Source organism: Agrilus planipennis, unplaced genomic scaffold (genome assembly GCF_000699045.2).
Source record: "Agrilus planipennis isolate EAB-ADULT unplaced genomic scaffold, Apla_2.0 scaffold15, whole genome shotgun sequence".
Taxonomy (NCBI): domain Eukaryota; kingdom Metazoa; phylum Arthropoda; class Insecta; order Coleoptera; family Buprestidae; genus Agrilus; species Agrilus planipennis.
Genome location: NW_020438871.1, coordinates 1380203 through 1404752, shown reverse-complemented (window position 1 = coordinate 1404752; position 24550 = coordinate 1380203). Strand labels below are relative to the sequence as shown.

Genomic DNA, 24550 nt, shown 5'->3' with positions numbered 1-24550 from the left:
ATGCATCGGACACATTTATTTTATTAATGGAAAACTAATCCGTTTTGTGTGTGTGTGTGGGTGGGTGTGTGTGTGTGAAGGCGGCGATTATACCTATGTATAAGTAACTAATTAAAAGGAAATCTGATTATCGTTGAAGTTGATAGTAAGTGTCAGTCTCGATTAGTGATTTGTAACTTTGATCTTCTTTTGACAAAGAGATGGTTACCAAGTTAGGTGGTTTAACTTTTTGGTGAATTGAATGAAGACTTAGACATTAGGGATGTTACTTCCAGCCGTTGTGGTATCAATTTTGAATGTCCTTCATAGAGTTAAGATTAAATCGTTATTGTGAAAGCAGCCATTGTTTTAATTACTAGGACACGAAAGCACGCCACAGATTTGATTAAGTTATTAGATCCTTCCTACGTGTATGGATCTGTCTCTCTCTCTTCTGTCGACGAAATATGGAACTGGAGAGGTCGAATTACTAAAGATTTAATTTGAATTTGCGATATTTGAGAAATGGTCGAGATGACCGCTGACTTAATACCTACGTTCGTTATATCTAACAGAAGCACACCAGGAACTGTATGTTTTGCAAATTGATTACGAAGAACTCGTTCAATATTTCTATTCGAATTGCGGAAACCAATTACAAAAGAATTTTGTTGAGATTAACAGCTATAGGTAACGACATTACATTTTTTGATAAAACCGGGAAAAAGTCAGGGAATATTGTGGTTCCTGTCCAATAACTGCAACAATTGGATATTATCAATAACATATGTATAATTAGTAATAAAAATAGTGTCACTTATTTAAACATCTCGCACTATTACTACTTATTTAACTATTTGCTGTCTAATTAACGTTTTTGTTATTAATTATTTATCAATTCACCGGTACATGAACACTTTGTCTTAGTTCTCTCTTCCCTTCTGCTCGACAACTATTTATAGAGGCTGGCCATATTCTAGAATAATCCAGTATATACCGTCTAGAAACCGGGTCTTTTTTGTCGCTATGTACAAGAATGCGACAATAGTTTTTTCGAGGAATACAAACACAAAGAGCGAATTGTACTGTTGATTTTACTTACGGGTTTCAAATTGTTTTCCTTATCTTATCATAACCCAACCTAACCTTATGGTCATACTTTAGCGTAATTTAACCATGAAGAAGTTATGACTATTACGTTTTGAGAGAAGGAAAAGTATCTACCTACCGTTGTTGGATGTATTATGGTTGTACAGTAAGTGGCTTTTTGAGTGTTTTGAGGAATGTAATAGTAACGGTTCCTTTCGGCCTTATTTTTCGTCTTGAGGCGGCGGTATGCTTGTATGGCTTTTAAAGGAAAGGGCATAGCAATAGACTCTTTGGAAAGTTGTGGATAATACGGTCGTCATGTAATGTAGTTGGAAAGGGAAGAGCGAACGGTTGCGTGCGTGAAGGAGATGAAAAACGAAATAAACACCCTTCCAGAAAAGAAAGAAGGTAAAGAACGTTTCGAGAACTCGATCATCGAGATTCCATCGTTGTCGCCGAACCATGAACTAGTTGAACTCCTGTCGTGATTCATCGTCATTAGGATTTATGCTCTTGAGTTTATTACGAACATGCGTGTGTTTAGAAACAAAATATTTTTGATCTACAACGCGATAATGTACCGTAAGTAGTGACGTCGGCGTTACTTATATACCATCGTAACCGACGATATACGTAGTATTTTGTCGTTAGCAATTGCGAGCGCGATTATCTGATTTGCCATAATGAACGCTGATTAAATAACAAACGGAGTTAAGAAACATGTGGTAATTATACTTTAACTCATTCTTTTTCTTCTTCTTCGACTCAAATGTTGTATTTAATGCGTATCTACATCTAACTGACGAAATAAATATATAGATAGATACATACATTTACCTAAATATGAACATATACTAAAGAGAAGTTTCGTGGGTCGCAACTTCGATCACCTGGCTCTCATTAGCACACCGTGTGGACATCTTCGGCAGATCAGATCGCGTTTAATGAATGATTAATGTACACACGGTTGAGTGAACGCCATTTGTAGAAATTAATGTTTGATAAGGTCCTTTTCGATTAAGGATTTGTCAAACTGAATCCGCAGCGTAGTAGTCGTATGTGAAAGGCAAACAGAACAAAAGTTGTTGGTCTGTGATCACATTCAGTAGCCAGTTTAATCTTTTTAATTTTTCAAGAAGCGATTACCGACAAACTTAGTTTCTCTAATTTTAATTTTGCTTTACCTTATTCCTTGTTAAGTTTACTATTCTTACGAAAATCGATTAAGTTGGCCTCTACTTTATGAAAGTTAATTTCAATATTGAAATGAACACAAAAATTTTTAGATTAAAGTTGCCTTCCAGAGGCAACAGTATCTGTTAAAGTTTTAAAGTAATGCAAAATGTTCCGTTTTTAATAACATCTTTTTTAACATCTAACGATGAAGGTATGAATGAGAATTAACGTATTTGGAAAGAGAAATTCAACTTGCATTTCGCTGAGAATTGCTTGGGGCGCGCAACTTCTCTTCGTATATAAATTTTGTTTTAGGTGTCGAACCTTGGCGCTATTTCTTGTTCTCGATAGAGATAAAAGGATGTGTAGATGTATTACCTGCAGGGTATTTTATCGTCGTAAATCGAATCCGATATTTAATTAAACATTTAACTTCTCGCTGTAATAGAAAATTGAACCAGAACTTCATTTCATTCATATTCTAAGGTTGCAAGTCTTTGTTTTTTGTTGTTGTTGTTGTTGTTTCCAATCAATCAGCATGCCAATCTAGTTTTTTGTTTGTAGCTTTTAATAATAGTTGTTAAAATTGTTCCAGGTGGGGACCGGCGAGAGCACTAATCATAAGAAGATAATCACCAACGAAGTCAATTTATTCGACATCAGGTTAGGCCAAAGTTGTTTTACCATTTTTACTGCAGTGACTGTAGATCTCCGTTATAAAATTTATAGTGCACTGACTTGAAACAAGAAAATGTAAAAGAATGCAAAATCATCTGTTAAAGTTTCGGTTAACATAATATCTAGTTGTTAGTGTTTTATCTGCAGCATCATGAAGTCAAATTCACACAAGACGCCGGGACTTTTGCTCATGGCAATATGGAGTTTCATAATCCTCGAAATGTGCACAGGTGAGTCTATTAAATTCATTTTAATATCTGTATAAGTACGTACTATAATTCACACACGCTGCGCGCGTCACCTCAACTTAACCACTTAATTTGAATACCTATTTTTATCGATCTAAAGGAAAGCTAGACATAGCGTGTTTGTTCGGTGTCGATGTGTTCATATTTGTATATATTTTTTTTATAGTTATTTTAGTTTGTATTTTTTTTTGTATATAACTGTATATCATATCTATTTCTTGTAATTCTATGTAAGTTGAAATTGTGTTGTAAACAGCTTTGGGCCTCTTTATTACACCCTTCAGGTAGGTACCAAATGTTGGGAAAGTCCGAGTTCCCAACTACGTCACGCCGGACTTTCTCTGGGTACCTGAAGGGTGCACTTAGAGGCGTGTCCTATCACAGTTGAAATCATTCATTATTATTCATTCATATTCAATTACAATTTAAAACCAACGTATTCATTACAAACAATTCAAATTCAAACAAACTCAAATCAAATTAATATTCAAACATTATTACAATTTACTTAAAACCAAATTATTCAACTTTACAATTCAGCTTCAACAAATCAATTTATATCAAAATCAAACAATTGGTGTAGGTAAATAGTGTAAATAAAGTGCAAAAAGAAAAGCAGTCTATTAATTCGAAGTATATCACCAAAAAAGCCTTCGGCGGGATACCGCCACATACAACATCAACAACAATTACAACAAACACATCAAACAGTGTTAACATTTATAGATTCGCCTGGGTGAATAGATGGCTAAGGCCGGCCCTGCATGAAGGTGACCAAAGCGACTAAACGTCATGTAGGTGCAATTCTTTGTGACCCAGGACTTTTTAATTTATAGTTCCAGGAAATGGATGTTAACTTCACAACGGTGATCTAGCAAGCTATTCAAAATGAGAGTACCTTTGATATAAGCGAATGAGTAAAAAAGTGACACGGATGGTTATGCGAATTGATGAAAGCCGGTTAAAACGTACGGGGTTATTAATTTCTAGTAGTGGGTACAGAAAACTATTTCTCTTTTCAAAATATAGAACTCTTCCGATTTCTACTTTTTTTTTTACAGCAATACCGCGAATGAACGTACATAACCATGTCAAGCGAACCGTTTTAACGCTTTCCCATGTTTTCATGTTTAGAGGGAAAATACAATGGCATTTTTCGCTGCATATTCTCCTTGCCAGGAAAATTCTTTACAGTGCATTAAAAGCACTTTTATCAGCTCAGCTTTCCTCTTGGACCCAAACATTTCCTACGTATGGAAATAAACACATATCTACCTATCACAAACGAATCACCCTGACGGGCCTTTGTTACGAAAACTGTTTATAAAATATATCTATTTATTTAACTGGAATGTTCAAAACAAAATTTATCTTTCGAACACACACACAGCTTAATTTTGTAAATTAATCGCTCACTACCAGCACCGGCATAGTGTCGATTCGTAGTCGCAAAACGAATTCTGTCGCTATTTTAGCGGACAATGCGTTTTTGCGGTTAATGTAGGTCTAAGTAACTTTGCTACGTTTATAAAATAAACAACCTGTGAAAGGTTAGGCATTATATGAAAATTCGTATTGGATTTTTATCAGAAAAATGACTAGTTTTGAGGATGCATATCTATTATGTTATACTGGGATGCAAAGAAATTAGCGATGTTAGAAAAGTTATTATTTTTATGTTGCAATATAATATAACATTGAAAATAAAACCCAATTTTTAAAAGCATTTAGTTGTTTAACTGAAAAATTAGAAAGAATAGGTGAACAGAGGACTCTACGGAAGTCAATAAGAAATAAGCGAGATATGTTGGTAGGACACTTTCTCAGGCATGAAGGGCTAGTTAGAGATATATTAGAGACAGAAACAGGAGTTAAGAGGAGTAGAGGTGGACTTAGATTAGATTACTGTTCGCAAATAGTTAAGGATGTCGGATGTTTTAGTTTTAGGGAAAGATTAGCTCAGGATAGGAAAGAGTGGAGGTGCGTGTCCAATCAGTCTTACGACGACCTTATGATGATTATGAATTAGTATGTTTAGAAGAGGAGCAATTTGTAGGAAAAGTTCCCCCCTTAGGGGAAGGTTTGAGGTGCAGAAATTTCCTATTTTTGAGAAATAAAAACGATTTTTGACTTTATTCCATAAAATGAGGGATTTAATTAAATTCTTTTGCACTATAATATAAGAAATATTTTTTTCTTCAATTTAAATTCTTTACAAGGGGCTGAAGTTTTTCTTAACTGAAATAAAATTGATTTTTAATTTTTCAAATATGGATGATTTCCGCACTTTCCCCACATCGGGCTGACGCGTTTTCTACCCCCGCTCTGCCTCGCTAGGTCGCAAGTTATTAAAGCCTACCCTTCATTAAATTATTGACTGTGTTTATTGTATATTTAAAACTCCAACTTTGCTGTTATTTTATTGGAAGAATTAATTTTGCCGTTTGGCCTTTCGTTAATTTGTTATTAAACGGATTTAACGATTCATATAGTTGAACTAACTGATTGGCGATTTGTAGGTAAAATCGTTATTGACAGTTGACTAACTATTAATTATATACGTTACGACATAAACGTACGTAGTTTACGGCTTATTATATATTGTAACAGGTCAATTGAAAAGTCCCCGGCCTAAAATAGTAAAACACATTTTTTTTGCAAAATTCGTTTTTTTTATTCAACATAATTCCCTTCAAGGATGATACACTGATTATAGCGATCCTCCAACTTTTCGATACCATTTTTGTAGTACGATTTGTCCTTTGCTTCAAAATAGGCCTCAGTTTCGGCGATCACCTCTTCATTCGACGAAAATTTTTTCCCAACGAGCATTCTTTTGAGATCTGAGAACAGGAAGTAGTCGCTGGGGGCCAGATCTGGAGAATACGGTGGATGCGGAAGCAATTCGAAGCCCAATTCATGAATTTTGGCCATCGTTTTCACTGACTTGTGAGACGGTGCATTGTCTTGGTGAAGCAGGACTTTCTTTTTCTGCAAATGCGGTCGTTTCTCGGCGATTTCGTCCTTCAAACGGTCCAATAACGCTATGTAATAGTCGCTGTTGATGGTCCTTCCTTTTTCAAGGTAGTCAATGAAAATTATTCCACGCGCATCCCAAAATACAGACGCCATAACCTTGCCAGCCGACTGTTGCGTTTTTGCACCCTTTGGAGCGGGTTCATCGTGTGCAGTCCACTCCGATGACTGTCGATTGGACATCGGAGTGAAATGATGGAGCCATGTTTCATCCATTGTCACATATCGACGCAAAAACTCGGGTTTATTACGCGTGATCATCTTCAAACACTGCTCTGAATCATCAACTCGTCGTTGTTTTTGGTCAAAAGTGAGCTCGCGCGGCACCCACTTTGCACAGAGCTTTCTCATACCCAAATATTCGTGAATGATGTGATGTATACGTTCCGTTGATATCTGTAGAGTGTCTGCTATTTCATTCAATTTCAATTTACGATCATTCAAAATCATTTTGTGGATTTTTTTAATGTTTTCGTCCGTAACAGCCTCTTTTGGGCGTCCACTGCGTTCACCGTCTTCGGTGCTCATTTCACCACGTCTAAACTTAGCATACCAATCCTTGATGGTTGATTTTCCTGGGGCAGTGTCCGGAAATTCGTTATCAAGCCAAGTTTTTGCTTCAACTGTATTTTTTCCCTTCAAAAAGCAATATTTTATCAACACGCGAAATTCCTTTTTATCCATTTTTTTCACAATAACAAAAGTTGCTTCACTAAAAATGCTATAATTCACAAACTAATGATCCGACAGCCGTCAAATTTATAGACGCTTCTTTTGAAGGTTAGGACTAACTGAAAATCATATGGATTTAGTTCTGGTGCCGCCATCTATGTGTCAGGCCGGGGACTTTTCAATTGACCCTAGTATGTGTAGGTAAATGTCCGTCAATCTTTTCGCCAATAAAGACAATAAATGTATGTATCTGCAGATATCATGCCCTGCGAAAAATTGAAAGTGCAAATATATAACGCACATTACATTTCATTTACACATTCGCAAGAGGGAAGGAAATGCTATGTATTAGTGTATTCTGACGTTAAATAATGATCTGCTGTAGAAGCACTCATATCTAGTGAGAAAAGGTGGAGAGGTAGATAATTCGTGATTTATTCCTTAGTTTAAATAGAATGTAAGGTGCGCAATATTAAATTGTAGGTTTTTACTCATACCTACAAAAGACTTGTGTTATTTTATTACATCGCGAAACAGTATCCGTTTGAGCTTGATAATCATTTTCTCATATAAAGGATCCACCTTTCATAATTACTGGATCGGGTGTTTTTGTAGCTACTCAAAAAAGAATCGCTTATTCGTTACTGACACGTACAAGTCTCGCAAGTAGAGGAGTGCTGATAAATAGTTCGTCTATTTCACGTAAAAGGATCCTGCTGCCAGTGTAACTTTTCGTTTCGATATTTCAAGATGAGCCGTCGGCTTGCTCATTTGCACGAATACATAATATTTCAAAAAGTTTGCGCCTGCGGCGCAAAATGAACAGTTCTAGAATCCTTTTTACGCTACCTCGTCATTTTTTTTTCTAAAGCATTTTATTAAATAAACAGTCAGTAATATTCAAATTTTGACTACAAAGTTGCAAAATTTGCAGAAGTCGAACAGTTTCACTTTAAATTTTATTATTAAAATAAACATTGGATCCCATCAGTACGCCGTAAAGATTACTCAGCCAATAACAACAATTGCAAGTATATTTATGTTTAACAAGGTCCTTTTTGATGAAGGATATCGATTGTTAAACTGAATCCACTGCATAGTGGTCCACGTGATGGGCACGTATACCTAACAGAACATAAATTCTTGGTCAGTGATCTGTCGAAACTGTCAGACATACGATCAGAGTTTGGCAAGTCGATATATCTATTGTTAATCGGAAATGACGAGGTCGACATTAATGAACTCACACTTACAGTTAGTAGCAAATATCGATAGACCATCACGTTATCTGTAGTTATTTATTATAAGAATACTTTTGAGTTAATAAGTCAAAAACATTACTCAATAAACTTAGTAGATGTTTACATTAGAATTTTGTTAAAAATAAAAAACTGGGAATCCAAAAAATGCTTTCACATTTATCATGTTTATGATACTTTTTAGCACTTTATTGTTGTAAGAAAATCGAAACTTCAAGTTGCAAGTTGAAATATCGAGTTGCAAGTCAAAATTTTAAGTTACAAGTCGAAAAAGATTGTGTTTGGCCCTTCTACGTCTTCGTAATTTTTAGATAGAGATTGTTAAAAAAAATATATTCCACATGCTCATCAAATAATGCATTTTTGTTTGTACCCCATCATCATCATCATAAGGTCATCAGTCCTAAGACTGGTTGGACACGTACCTCCACTTTTTCCTATCCTGAGCTAAACTTCGCATTTCCCTAAAACTAGAACAGCCCACATCCTTAACTATTTGCGAAGAGTAATCTAATCTAGCTTATTTTTTATTCACTTTCGTAGAGTCATCTGTTCTCCTATCGTTTCTAATACCTCTTTATTTCTAACCTTTTCTACTCACGATATCCTTATCATCCGCCTATAACACCACATTTCGAACGCTTCTAACCTTTTCTTTTCCGCCGCTCCCACTGTCCATGTTTCGCACCCGTACAACGCCGTGCTCCAAACATACACCTTTAACAACCTTTTTCGAATTTCTAAATTAACCGTTCGACATGTGTTTGGTGAACGTTTTGCCTTATCTGTATACATAATTCAGAAATTTGACACGTAGGAAGACGGTTTCTTCCTACGCAATATTTAAAAATCTACAAAATATTTACATGAGCAGTAGCGTTTTGACGAATTTTAATATACTTACTATAAATAAGTTTAGAAGAAACTGGGACAAATACTAGGTATAAAATATGTTCCAACTTCAGAAGAAGCAAATAATTTAAAAATACATCCATTCAGTTCTTCCCAAAATAAACACAAATCTGTTAAGATATATGAAAGCCACTTTTTGAATAAAGTACTTTTACCTGTATCTGTCTTCCAGTACTTGGAGTCAATGCATTTACGGAAGTCAGGTGTAATCTAAGATACGATATGTATTAGATAGAATCTTGAACTTGAAATAAATTATTAAATAAGTCATGCCGAATTGCTTTGCTAAATTCCAGAATGGCTCTCTGAACTTTTAAAAAAAATATTATTAATGTTAAAATCTCATGGCGCAAATTCAATTCAAATATTTGAAGTATTTGCAATTTAGATTAAGGATTGGAATTTTTTATTTTCATAAATTGCTGTTTGAATATTTTTTTCGTGTAAAAAATTTATTTTGGAATAATTCGTAAATGAAAAATCTACATGTACACTTTTGGGAACTAAAGCTAAGAGCCATATTTTGTCATTTATATTCGCTGTAGAGGAAACAGTAGTTAAGTCAAGATTAGGGTATATATTTTCTGAAGTACTCCCTTGGGCTAGTCCTGCTTGATTTAAGTCCGTGCAGGTGCAGTCACTTTAAAAACGAGAAATCTAGAGCCTTAGTAACAATTGTTGGTATCTATGTACATTTTGCTTTATATAATAGGTACATTATTTAAATAAAAGCATTGACATTAGTATTAATGATTTACAATAGTACTAAAACCTTTAATCCTTTTTAAGTACCTGCATATTGAAACATTAAAATAAATTATTTTATTGGAAGATTTTAGAGAGTTAACGGTGAATTGAAGCAACTGTTTTAATGATTATTGAATTTGGTAAGGGAGTTTCAAGTTGAGTTTTAACTCAAGTTGACAAACAGAGAAAAACTGACATCAATTATTACTGAGAGCAATTTATTTTTCCGTCTCGGCCTGCTTAGAGTAATCGTTATCTAGAAAGGGTACCTGCTACTATAAGAAATCGACTTAATTTAGATTTCTTCCCTGCTACAGTTTGTTTTCTGTCGCTTTTATTTATTCACATTGTGTTAATCCAATTGCGCTGTTGGATAAACACTTAACGAATTAGAATTTTTAATAAGTTTTTTTATGAAGTTACAAACGTAATGGATTGCCCTTTACTTTAGCAATAACGTTACTACAAGCGAATTTGTAACTTTCTTTATTATCTGTGATTCTCTTTACGGCAATTAATCTTTAAGGAATTAAGAACAGACAGCGGCATTTTTCGAGATTCAGTGAATTTCAAGACAACATTTTTCCCAACTATTTTCTCCAGGAAAGTTACAGCAAATCACCCAACTTTTACTGTTTGTTCTTTCATAAAATCGTGGCATTTTAACCTTCCGCTTATTTTCTAGTTTTAATCACACTCCCAGTTTGCCCTATGTATTTACAATGTAGAAGGCGAACATTCAACAAATTAAAACGTTTTTAGATGAAGACTCTGTAACTGTGTAAAACATAGCACATATTTTATTATAATGCATCGTATTTTAAGTAAGCTTATTGAGAATGATGGTAAAACGGAATTCGTTAAGTTTTGCTGTGGGTGTATTCTATAATAGGGCCTCATAATTACAAGGCTACTGCTTTTAACATCAAGTTCGGTCCCTAATCCTTTTAGTATATAAATAGGCCTCAAGTAGACGCTTGTTTGTCTCCTGTTAGGGCAAAAAACATCTCTTGCTTTGAACATATTCATTTACTGAATTCTTAAATAGTCCCGCGCTTTGTTAAACATTACTTGCGTCTGCATGACGAAATACTACAGTAAATATTAACTTAACTTAAACTTAAAATTTAGCATTAGAAAGTTTATTATAGATATTTTAAAGTACTTAAGTTCGTTTCGTGCAAAGAAAACGTTTTAATGACTTACATCAAGCAAACATTTTCAAAGCAATTTGTTTTGATATTTGGAAAACATTTCTGTATAATATTTGATTTAACCGTGTAGGTAACAAGCGAATAGATCTCTGTGTATTGGTCAGAAAATGAAAATATCTCTTATGCAAGGGGACGTAATAGTTTATTAGTAACTCTAACAAGTTCTGTTAGAGATATTAATTTTCTGTTGGAGTTTAATTTTCTTGAAAGAATTTCTAACGTTGAATGAACTCGTCACAGTTGAGGTTATTAGTAGATGATTCGCGCCTAACTTTTGATAATTGGCTCGTAAATCGAGTAAAAGTTAATCATTAAAAAGGAAACGACTGAGACTTATTGCAAATTGAAACTTGCTCAGAACTGGTGACTTTATAACAAATCAATTTAAATAGGGTGACCTACTAAACGGCTTTGATAAGGATCGGCCACAATTATTTCTCTACACAATTGTAAAAACGTACCACAATTACGAAAAAAAAAAACGATTTTATTGCTGTACTTGTGTGATTACATTTTCGTATCATAAACTGTTTTAATGCCTCCGCACGTTGCGTGTCTTTTTCATTTTAGTATGGAAAAGATATATGTTACATACGTTGCTCCATAAGATTTAAAGTTTTAATCGACACTAAAGGACATGTAATTATTTAACGTCACAATACATCCTTGAAACTCTTCGAAATATCGACAGATGTCGTCAGCTTTACATATTTATGAAACGATGGAGTTTTCGATCAGTAAACACTTGTTAAGTTAAAGTATTTCTGATTTAACTAATGGAAGTCGATATTAAATTTGAGAGTGTGTCTGTTCAGGAGTTGTTTTCTAGCTGGTACATAACATTTTTACATGTGGGAGTGTTCGTGGTGGCGCACCTCCGTTTGCGATAGAACTTTACCATTTCATGTTGACCGTTTTTACCCATCGGGTTGACGGGGGTGGAAGTGGTGTTCATGTAAGAAAAAGCGGCCTCCCTGACTAACCGTTATTCCCGTTTTGTGATTTTTGTGCTGTCGCGCAGCCGCTGGAAATTCACCCCGACCTCACTTGGAATTGATCCAGAAAAGAATTCTACAATTTGCTGAGCAATTTATGAAAATTGTGGCCGTCGAAGAAAAAGGTCGCAAACACCTTACTCGCCACTTTTACGATGGCGCGACAGCCACGGCGATCCGCGACAAACATTCCGTTCAAATGCTTGCAAAAAAAATTAGTGGCTTACCTACTAAAAGACCGATAAGTTCGACTCGGCAAAAGTAAAGGCTAAATCTCTTCAACCATTGCGTGGTAAGGTAGACTTGTAATTAAAAACTACGACTACAAGAACATTTGTAACAGTCCAAGCCAAAGGTGGGTCTATATATCGGTTTTTTGGGCTGAAGCCTAGGACCCTGTTGGCATAAAAGGCCCCCAGAACCCATTGAAGACAATGGACAATATTGTCAATTTATAAAATAAAAAATAATTTAAAATTCTAAAAATTTCAGTCATAAGGTTGACAATCGCGAGATGAATTAATACGTGTGCGCGCTTACCGAACGGAACGGGGGATTCCCCGTTGCTTGTTTTCAATATATTTTCTTCCAGACTGTAATTAATCCAGGCAATATGGGCGGGTGAGTGGGAAAAATTATTCAGATTAAATTTTTTTACGCAAAATTAAAAGAGTTTTTATTTGCTTGCTGACCCCTACTTACAAGAAATTTACTTATTAATGTCTCTTGTCACTTTTAAGTTTTTGAAAAATGTTTCACAATGGATTAGATCCACATCAAACAACAAAAACTTATACTTGGTAGAAACATCAGTCTATAATTTATAGTTTTCTGTAAATTAGGTACAGGTACCTTCTCCTTGTTGGGATTGATATCTAATTAATTAATAACTATTAGTTATTATTAACATAGATACGTGATATAACATCTCATTGTTTTATTTTTTATTAATGTTTGTAACCTTCTCTATCGATTTAAATTGGTTTTGTCTGAGAAAATATGTTTTTTTTATAATTCCAGACATTATTTTATATGTGCAGCTTTTTACATTCTTGGCGGTGAAGTAACTTTTTTTTTATATAAGTTTAGCTCTACTTATGCGCTAAAAGGGATTTTTCATCAAAACATACGCTTTTTAATTGATTAAAGTAAATTTTAAAACGGTGTAATTAACTTTAAACAAAAAATAGAAATGAGTAAAAATTTTATAGGCTGGCAGGTTGTTGTTATTTTAGTATTTTTGCGTACAATTTCATCGTTTAAATATTAGGTGTTCGGTGACGCACCAACAGCAGCAATATTTGCATTTATGTTTCAAAAACGTAATAGTATCTTTTTTCCATTTTTTATGATGGTAACTGGCTGTTTATTTTTCAATGGTGTGTACTTATGGTTCCGTTTAACTTGGAACTCGTTTAGCTATAAACATTTTGAGCGAAGCACTATTTTACCAGGTTTCGGTGTGTGGTTAAATTTATAGTTAATGTTGACGCCGTTTAATGCACAGTAACCGTTGATGCAACTTATTTTTTATAACACGAATTTACACTCATGCGAACGAACGAATCTCGTATAAAACATTCGACCTTTAATGCCGAGTTAATGGGGTTGAAAGGTAAACATCAATTTTATGGATTGAGCTTTATGCATTTTATTCAAACAGTAGCACCAATCACCCACTTGTTTGATGATCGGTAGTAATACGTTTTATTGGAAAAGGGATGTGATATAAATAACGGAAATGGAGAACACATATTTACAACGTATAAAGAATAGGGCGAATACCTTTTCGGATACAAGAAAATAACTGCCCCATTTTTATCGCTACTTCTCTAGATATATACTCTAAAAAATGTTTATTCCGTTGTCTGAAATAAAAAAAAGGTTATTATAGTGAAGTTAATTGATACAAATAAAAGATATATGCATTTTTTTGATGCACTGTTTAAGATTGCGCGAAGGTACAATAAAAAATAATCAGTTATTTATTTTCATCATTATAAGGTCGCCAGTCCAAAGACTTTCGACACGCACCTCCACTTCTTCTTATCCTGAGTTAATTTCCATAAAACTAGAACATCCCACATCTTTAACTATTTGGGAACAGTAATCTAATCTAGGTCTACCTCTACTCCACTTAACTTATATTTCTGCCTCTAATATGTCTCTAACTAGACCTTTATGCCTGAGAAGGCGTCCTACCAACATATTTTGTATTGGCTTCCATGGAGTCCTCTGTTCTTCTATTCTTTCTAATATCTCTTCCTTTTTAACTTTCTCTCTCCACGATATCCTCATCAATCGCTGGTTACACGCTTCTAATCTTTTCTGGATCAGTCTGATTCATGGGTGGTATCGGAATTTATCAGTAGGTAGTGGGAATCGTTGAAAAATTAAGCGATAAATACAAAGAGAGAAGAAAATTAATGCTGTTATCTTTTATGCTTGAATACTTTATTTGCCCGTTAGATTTTTCTGGTGATCGTTGAATCCTTCAATTGGATGAATTTATTGTAGCTTTAACATTTATATTTGGGTAAACATTAAATATCTAGTGGTTTAATCTTGAAGTTCCAACACTGAATAGCCGATTGCCATTATTGCCTGATTGTGGTTTTATTGCGTGCTTGTTAATTAGACTATATATTACTAGCGCCACTATGGTTTTCTTTAGCGGTAGAATGAATAATTAGTAGAAAAGCGACCCAAATTTAGTTGTTTATTGTGCCGAGATGAGGAAAATCAATATCGTTCCTTGCTTGCTAATTTTGTTAATCTTTTCGTTCTAATTACTTGTTGTGATTTGAGTGAAATAGGTGTAATGTAAAGTTGGCGAGGAAGCGGTTTTTATTAAATGACTGTGGGGAAGCCATTTTTCAATCAGGCGTTTGTTGTTTCGTACTAAATTTTACTTGGAGACTTGACGTAAACTAAGAAACGTCTGCTCTTGTTGTGCACGTAATTTCTGGATTCAGAAGCGCTTTTGGAATCGTCCTGGGGCAGTTTATTACTTGTACCCTGCTGTGAAAAATCGATTATATCGTGTTCGAATAGCTCGTCATTAATAACAGGTGAAAAGGAGACTAGAGATGAATTTGTCAGAAAACAAGGAATGTGTGGCTAACTTGGAAACTTTGGGCGTTACAATTTACCAAAATACACTTCTAACAGCGTGATTTGTGAAATTGTCAACTGTTTTCTCTTCTCTCTCACTGACACCTTCTCTTTCACTTTATTGTTTTATTTGTGTTAGTTTCGGTGTTGATTGAGCCTAATATACTTTGGAGCTCTTGCACGTTGCTATATCTACGTATTAATACCAGATTGAAGAATGAAGGTTATGCTCATATCTTTTCGTTTGAATGTCCCTGGCAACTCCCGTAGCGTATTGAGATGGAGGACGCTGAAGTCTTCTCGAGGGTAGATTTGCTTTACTGAATATCTTTTGGCGTCAAAAAAAAAACGCATCTTTACCGTAACTGCTCTATTGAGTCATTGATGTTGGCTATTTTAATTAGAATTCTCCATTGAATGATCGACTCGTTGTGCGTTTGGACTTTGCTCTGTTTTTGCATCGCTGGTGGCTCTAATTCGAGATCCTGCGCAAGGTAAATATCTCAACTTGTTCACCTTGATCTTGATCTTAATTCATATGAGCATCATGTTTTAGTTTTCAAGACAACACAATATCGATATATCCTTAACTCTTGTGGCGGTCTTAATATCTAATATACGAAATGCATTTGTTAGCTTGTTGCCGTGAGCGTCTAATCTCGTATTAGTTGCTTGTAAAATGTTATCAAAGTTTCGTTCTACTCCGCCAGTAGTAAAATACTTTTCCTTTTTCGACGAGGATGAGAGAGAATTTACATAACAAGTTGAAAGTTAAGGTTCCTTTATTCAATAGTTGACGGCATTATATCATTCGACAAACAATAATTTTTGAAAGAGAAAAATTGGCCAAGGTTCCCCTTTAATTGTAATTTTTGGAAAACTTCCAGATATGAACGCGCCTCTTGCCAAAATGGATACCGATGCTTATACGTTGATTATAAAAATTAGAAAAGGAAACTTTTAATTGGTATAGGTACAATAAAACTGGTAAAATAGAGATACATTTATAGGGAAAACTCAATTTTATTTATCAATAAACTATTGAAGAAAATGAAAAGATCGTCAGTTTGGGTTCCGAGTTTCCTTTTTAGATCTGACGGTTCGCAATTACAGATGTAAAAAGAATAATCTGTGTTACGTGAAAAATGAGCATTCAGGTGTAGAAAGGAAGAAAAAAGATAATGTGTCGGCCGTTTTTCTGATTGCAAAGGGAAATATTTTACTGGGATATTGATATATCAGCAGTTCCTCCGGATGTGAAACGAAAATTTTTCGTCGCCAACTGCGAAGGGAACATTTTTAGGGTTGGATAATTTCCTTTTACCTACAGGACGTTCATTTTATTAGATTAGCTGATTTTGATGTAGTGGTGCTTCTAATTGACCCCGAAAAGGGTAATTCGTTACAAAACTGTGAATTACAACATAATAATCCGCAAATGCGAATGACGACAACGTACCACCAAATACCCTTTTCATCTGGGAAACGCTTGCATTAAAACGATAAAAATAAAACTCAATTTTAAGGCCTTAGTTCTTTTAATCCCGTAAACCTAGGATCCTCCATCCGCTGTATCTACTCTTTGGGACAAATTTCCTTGAAATCAGACAAAGGCATTAATTTTTAGCTTTGTGTACATTGAAATGGAAAAAAGGAGACCTTATCATTCTATCAAATTCTTGTTCCTTTGTTAATTTACTAACTGGTCGTCAAAACTTTGATGATTGACTTAAGTGGCTTAAACAGGAAAGTGGACTGCCTTTGTCTGAAACATTATTCATAGGTATAGTGTGTATCAGGAGGTATTGTCATGCAATGGTCAAAATGACTCATTCGGTTTAATGTGACGTTTTGCATTTAAATGTCATGGTCAATTCAAAATACCGTTGGAGAGAAATACTGCAGCCAGATGACTGATCAGTGACTTCACCGTTTCCTATAGTGTGAATCAGGCCTTAGTTGGGTCTACTATGATCTATCTATCTTTGTTTATTAATTGAAACTTTATCATCATTATGAGGTCATCAGTCTTAAGGCTGGTTAGACACGCATCTCCATTTTCTCCTATCCTGAGTTAACTTATGCTCGTGGTTAATTGAGAAATTGTACAAAGATCGTCAGAGGTGTATGTCTGGAGTGTGGCGCTATACGGGTGCGAACATATTAATGTAAGAAACAGGAGTTAAGAGGAGTAGAGGTAATAAATAATATTTTCTCGAAGTCAAGTTCATTATTTTTTTGCATCATTAACGCGAGCAAGTTTTCCTGTTTGCGCATATTTTAAATGTTTACGTAAAAACTTTGTTTATGTAGGTACCTGCGTTCCGGTTGTTATTTAAAACACGTAAACTCATGGTTTTTTTTAGATAATAGTTAAGTAATGAGGGTGGATAGCTCTGGGAGTAATATTGGCGTGTACTGTGCTTGTACATATTGCATGCACAAACTTTAATCGGATCTTTTAAGATTTAATGAGGACCTAAGCGTCAAGTTTTTAATTAAAATGACGACCGTGCGCAAGAAAAGTTAGAAGTTTATTGTCAAACTTAGCCTTAATAGTTTCACATAATTTCGACGCTTTCCCTTCGCTATTATAATTATGTGACTGAAGTCTTAATTTTTTTATATTTTTTATTTTGATTTCACTTCAGGTAGGTTCGTTTATACGAAGCGTGACTATTTAAAATAAGTTAAAAAGGGGATTCCTTGTGGTTTCAGAACGTACTGCATATTATAATTTTATTCAATAAGGATGATTCATGCTACACCGTTTTGGGTCATAGTTGACAGCCGAGTCTGCGAAAGGCACGGGCACAAATTGTAGAAGCTTTTCATTATGAAATAATTCACGATACGCCGTACCGTGTCCGTGTCTCGGACGATACTCGGCCGTGCCCCGAACCCGAAATGTATGTATATCACTGATATTTACCAACGTTTGGGGAAAGGAGATATTTAGATACTATATAATGTACAAAAAAAATCAAAAAGCCCATAAGTAAGTACATTGGACATTTAGTTGCTAAATACTGGGCATCCTTGTTTAATAAAAAAGGAATTAAAATAATCAGGTAAATAAAACACGAGTTTATATAAGTTTCAACTTCCAATTTCGGGTCGAGCCCAACTGCTTAGATGCTGTGTTCGGTAGTACCTACGGTTCGGATCCGAAACGGCTAGCGTGAACCATCCTTTATGAACGTATTATCATTGATACAATGATTTTTTTATGCTACGCAGTTTCCAGTGGAAAATTTTTTTTGGGGGGGGGGTTGAAAAGACTGGTTTGGATCGTTCTTTCAGTTATTCTGCACTGTTTGCAGTAATATAATAAATTTTTGCTGGCGAGCTACCTCCAACTTTTCCACCATATATCTTCTAGCAAGCTCTAATTAAATTTTATCTCTTACGTTGTAAGGTTTGACAGTAATTTAATTGCGATACTTGATGCAGTTAAATTAAAATTTTATTTGAGCTTGGGAGCTTGACGCCGTCAGAAAGTTGAGCGAGATTAACAAAATTTACTATTATCCTGAAAGTAGCATTCGTTCCGTGGTCGAATGGTGATGTCAGGATTGAGTAATTGCCATTAATTTTATGACTTCATTGTATATTAAACTTGTTTATTGGAATGCACAAGTATTTTAAGAAAATAGGTTAGGTTCGATGTTGGGCTTAATACGGAAGTAGGTAGAGCTTTGTGTGCGTAAATAAACGTTACTATTTGAAATATTGTGCAGTGTGTGCAGGTTGACATGTAGCTAAAGAAAAAGTAGAAGTAGGAAGTTGATGGATTGACGTAGGATTTCTTTGATTAAATGGCTAGTTAAAAAGTGTTTTTAGAGAGCGAACCCATTGAAAAACCGTCCCCTTACGTGACGATAAGTGAAAACTCCTTTGAAAGTTTCGTTTTCACTGATATTTTTCGGAGACCTGCCGTTTATCTTGAAAGTTATTTAAGAGCTGAATAAGCCGAGAAGCTCGACATTGACTAAAAAAGCGAAAGAAGGGGCTGTAGGTTTTGAGTTACGAGAAGGCTTTACGAAAACAAACGGCGAATATACACCGAGTACTCTACAATAGTCATCACAAGTGCTCATAAGTTTCTTTTACTCGAGCAAGTTCAAGAAACCACTCGATTATATACTTGAAGAAGAACACTTACTTCAATGGTAAAAAAATACAGTTACAATATTCTAAACACACTTTTCTACTTGTCCTATTTCTCTCATAAGCAACAACTTAACTACATACGTGTATTTATGTAGCTGTGTCCCTTATTTTGGTAATTTTTAAATTTCCTCAGTCTTACCCTAAAAATATGTTTATATTGTGGGAAAAATCTACAAAGTCCAACGTTTTTTCCATAACGTTAAGACATGCCATCTAGCGATTGGATATTTATATGTAAATTACATTGGAAGTCCATATTTCCATTAAAATGTACTTAGAAAACAGTTACCAAAAGGATATGATGAAATATACTATTTAACTTCGATTAAATTTAATTCAAAACAAAACAATGGTGAATTGTTCATACCTATTAGTTATTCGATTCGCTTCTATAGACTCAAGTAGATTTAGATTCTTTTTTTGTGTTGCAAATGCTTAAGATGTCGCGTGCATGGTTTGTGACCTTTTGAGTAAATGTTTTCCGATGTTCGACCTATTTTTATTTGTGATATGTTCTTTGTATATCACTTTAAGGTTTCATTTGGTTTCGTCTGTATAGTTTCTAACTAGTAACTTGTATACAATTTACGTATAAGTGAAAAAAGGTTTCGAAAAATCCTGTATAAAGCCGTTGAAGTTTAAATAAAGTATTCTCTGCGTTTTGTGTAAAATAATTGATCGTTAACTACGTATATGTGACGTAGATTTTTATGGAAGGAAATGTTCGTGTATTAGTCGAATATGATGTTCCATTAAAGGAAACACGCCCTTCGCTAATAGGCGAAAAATTCGTATTCAATCGACAATGGGAGAACATTATCCAATCTGATCAGCTTCCGGCGCTTTTCGTCGAGTTTAAATGCTCGAAACTTCTTGCTTCAGAATATCCGAATAACATTTGCAATTTCAGGGGATTGTTTTTGGTACAATTGCTCTTAAAATGCAGCAGTGGCACAGTAAATCACTGACGGGGCGCAACTTTTTATCTTGCTTACTTGACCCACACCTTATTAACAGTAATTGTATACAAAATAATGCGAGAACTAACAATGACATATCGCTAACGACAGCTTTAATCGATTCAAAACCGTAACGTTACGTAAAAGCTAACAAAGTGCCTTAATTTGATTTCAAATGGCATTTTGGATTTCTTAATTGGATGTACGTTACTATTTGCGTGGAATTTATATTTTAGAGCGAATGTTAGTATCAAGAATTACTGCCGTTTGGGGTTTGTTGTGGGGTATCACAATTAATAACTGTGTAGCATAGCGTCGTTTGACAACAATGTGTAATTGAAACATTATCTAATCACAACATGTAATTGTGATTCATTGTTCAATTAAAATGTAATAAAATATTATTCAGCCACAATGTGTAACTAAAGCACTAACTACTTAACTATAACGTATAGTTATGTAGAATTTTCAATTACTACTTGTTATTGTGAAGTATTATCCAACCACAATGTGTAGTTGTGAATCATTATTTAGATATAAATTGGCACTGTGGAATATTATTCGACCACAATGTGTAACTAAAGCTTTAGCTGCTTAATTACAACGTATTGCTATTTAGAATTTTCGATTACTACTTTTTATTGTGAAGTATTATTCTACCACAATGTGTAGTTGTTAATTTTTGTTCAAACATAATTTGGAACTATAGAATATTGTTCGAACACAATGTTTAACTGAAGCACTACCTAAAAACCACAACGTATAGTCATGTGGATGCTTCGATTACTACTTGTTATTATGAAGTATTCTTCAATGGTATCGTAAAATTCTGAAGTATTATTCGATCATAATATGTACCTAAAAATGTATCTGATCACAATGGACAATTATACAATGCCACTATAGAATATTATTGGAACACAGTCTATAACTAAAGCACTACTTACTTAACCGCAACGCATAATTGTGAAGTATTAGTTGACCGCAATGTAAAATGAAAACTTAATCCGACCGTAGTGTACATATGTATTTCTAACCACAACGTATATTTTGTACCGCAGCGTACAATTGTGATACCTATATTATTTGATCAAATTTGATTTCTAATAGTTTGTCTCTTGTTAGATGTTAGATTATAAGTTAATGTGTTGTGGTTACTGTTTTCTGTTGATTTCGAAATAATTTTAAATACGATGTGATAGGGTTTAGCATAAATACATTGACCTTTTTAAACAAGCTCAATTGTTCACGCTTTTTTTTCGGTTAGCAAATTAGAGTTTAGGACGACTACGTAACTGGAACACTAAGCGGTTATCGGCCGGGTCCTTGCTGGTGAAATTCTGTAATTTTGCGCCAGGCTTGCTTGTTTAACGGCTCAGTAAAACAGGATTTAGTTGTTTCGTGCTTGTTCTCTAGAAAGTAGGCAATATGGTGTGCATAATCTTTGTTGCAGCATGCTGCAGCCATTCTCGGTGCTATTTCAAAATATTTTGGTTAACTCTCCGACAACAACAAACGACACGTTAGACACTAGAGGTACAAACCCATTATTTATTGTCTTACAATAGTAACGTAAAACAATAAATCTTTTATAGCTGTCTTGAAGTTGTGGAATATCTTATTGGCCTAAAAATGTTGTACATAAAATAGGAGATTTATATTTGCTCTGTTGCTCTTGAAAGTAAAGTTGATCATTTTTATGAATTAATTTTAACAAGATTTATCGGATTAGGAATGAGTGAAAATCTAGATCAAGTGAGGGATATAGGTATAAGGGTAAAGGCCTGTTTGACCTCTTTATTTTTGTCTGTTGTAACAGCGTATCAGTTCTGCTTTAATCCGATAATTGAAAATGATGATAGTACTTCATGGATAAGTGACAGGGCGGTGGTTTCTACGTTCAAGTCCATCAAATTTAATACCGGAGAAAGTTTCTCAATCTTCTGCAGCCGCTTCTAGTCTGTCTTCTGTTATTAAGACTATAAATAAACCGCAACAGATTTAATCTAAAATGTATGCAAACGCATGCAAATTAATTACCCGAGCCCCATGAACTAAATATACAGAATGTCCTAATGACTTCCACGGCTAAATAATTATTTTTCTAACTCACAAGCCCCTACTGTTGACACATTCTAATTTATTTATTCCAATTACTGTCAACTAAAACGCTTTTAAACAACTTTCTTGTTAGCGATTTATGTTACGCAAAACAACCTGCAGTTATTCATTTTGATACCTCCAAACTTTTCCTAACGTTTCTCGTAATATTTCGTGCCAGTATCATATCAATTTAATACAAGTTTAGAGGCTTTAACTGGACAGCCGCCGTGGCAGAAGATACTTACAGTATTTGCACCAACGCCCACAGGGGTTTGGGGGTGATATTTTGGTGGAAAGCCCATATTGGTGGGGTTGGGGGTAACGCAAACCTTTAATATTTTCTTTCATTGTTGTAAGTAAAATAAGGGCACAGGCACCACAACAACACACATCGTCGTAAAATCTGATAGAAATAACCATATTTTTGCAAGTCCATGGAGAAGGTTGTAAAAAATTACTGTTTGCAACATTTGAATGGGAGATTTGTGTGCCCCCCAACCCCACAAATATGTTCTTATACATATGGGCTTTCTATCAAGGCACCACACCCTCTGGTGAACATTGCACCAAAAAGGAGAAGAACATAACACGTTATTGCTGTAACTTTTGGAGAGGAAGTTTGCATTAACCCCAACTGGACTAATGTGTATTATTATACGAAATGTACATTTTTTTGATAAAATTGTGTTAACTTTGATGGCAAGCGATTTCTAGTGCCTATTTACATCATGTATAAATAAAAATGTAATATAAATAGAAGTAGACGTAACTTTTAATGCGTGCGCAGAAGTGCAAACACCAAAAGTTCGTTGTCGAATTGAGAATAATACAGGAAATGTAATTTTTATCCAGTTTGTAGATATAAAATTAGAGAGGGTGCTTGTAAAACGTAATACTGGAGATTTCTTAATTTTGTTCGCACAATATTAACACAGGAACGTAGAGACCATCGCATTGCCTCGCATATAAAGCGCGATAGGGAGTGGGCAATAAAAACAGATACGAGCGGTTTTCAAGGAGGAGAGTAAATCGTGCAAGTCAGGACTCAAAGCTTTGACGTGACGTTTGAATGAAATTCATATCGGGCCTGGCTATAGAGTAGTTCCCGTAGGATCACGAGAAATCCTTCGTATGAAAGTATCAGCAAAATATGGAATAAAATTTTCATTTCGTCTGCATTCTCGCATGCATTCTTCGGTACGGGATAGCTCTTCTTTTGCTAATATCATGTTACTCTTCTTTTATTAATTTTATGGCAAATACGTTGAATACGACACCTTTTTTTGTTATTTGTTTTCAATTATTTCGAAAACAGTCGAAATTGCACTTTATGGTTATTAATTTTGTAAAAATATCAAAATATGCGCAAAATGTCCAAATCTTTTTAAAGGGTAACTTTTTTCAAAAGATTAATAATAAAAAAAAAGTTTCCCATATGCTGCCGACTTATGTAGATACACTGTGTATCAGCAATGAGAACGAAAAAAAAAAAGAGTTTTTGCCCTACAGTCATATGACAATATCCTGAAACTAGCTACGTATTAAAACGTTTAATTAAAAGATCGAATTGTGCCTCAGGCCTATTTTCGATACCTAGAATGTTTTCGTTTAATCAGAATATTAGATTAAAAATCGCCAATTTTGACGTATTCGGGTTGAAATTAAACAACTGCAGAAAAGTGGGCGGCTTTAAATGTCTATATTCGGGTGTAAAATTGGTTGCATATATTTTAATGTCATGTAATCATTAATATTTTTTTGATGTTATATGTGTATTTTTACGTATGTACACATACATTAAAGTATTTATTATAAATTAAACTCAATAAAAAACAATAAAAATTCTACTAGCAAAGATTTAAAGTCAGCCGTATACAAACTGTGTTTTGGGGGTTATGTCTACAGAGGCCAAACAGGCAGATGTTTTAAAGAGAGGGTAAATGGAAACAAGGCCTCCAATTCAACTTACTCCAAGCACTTACTACTTAACTCACATTGCTTCAATGACGATTTCACAATTATGCACACATAAAATACTTAATAGAGTTTTTAAAATTAAATTTATTGAAATGTCTACTTACAAATTAATAAATTAAACAAATTAAGCTTTATTACGAATTATCGTATCGATTTTAAGTTTTGTATCCTTTCTGCAGTGTTCAATCCCGTTTAGTATTAATTTTAGTATAGGAGCGA

The 24550-nt window shown here is 34.4% G+C and overlaps 1 protein-coding gene across 3 annotated transcripts in view; it reads left to right on the top strand.

Annotated features, from left to right (window-relative positions):
• Nucleotides 1-24550, top strand: part of LOC108735209 (hemicentin-2-like) — a 329541-nt gene that overhangs the window by 11937 nt on the left and 293054 nt on the right. For all 3 annotated transcript variants that reach the window (XM_025977596.1, XM_025977590.1, XM_025977586.1), the window contains exon 2: nt 2840-3152. In XM_025977596.1, the coding sequence (XP_025833381.1) occupies nt 3074-3152 (79 nt within the window). In that variant the 5' untranslated portion in view covers nt 2840-3073. The remainder of the gene's footprint in view (nt 1-2839; nt 3153-24550) is intronic.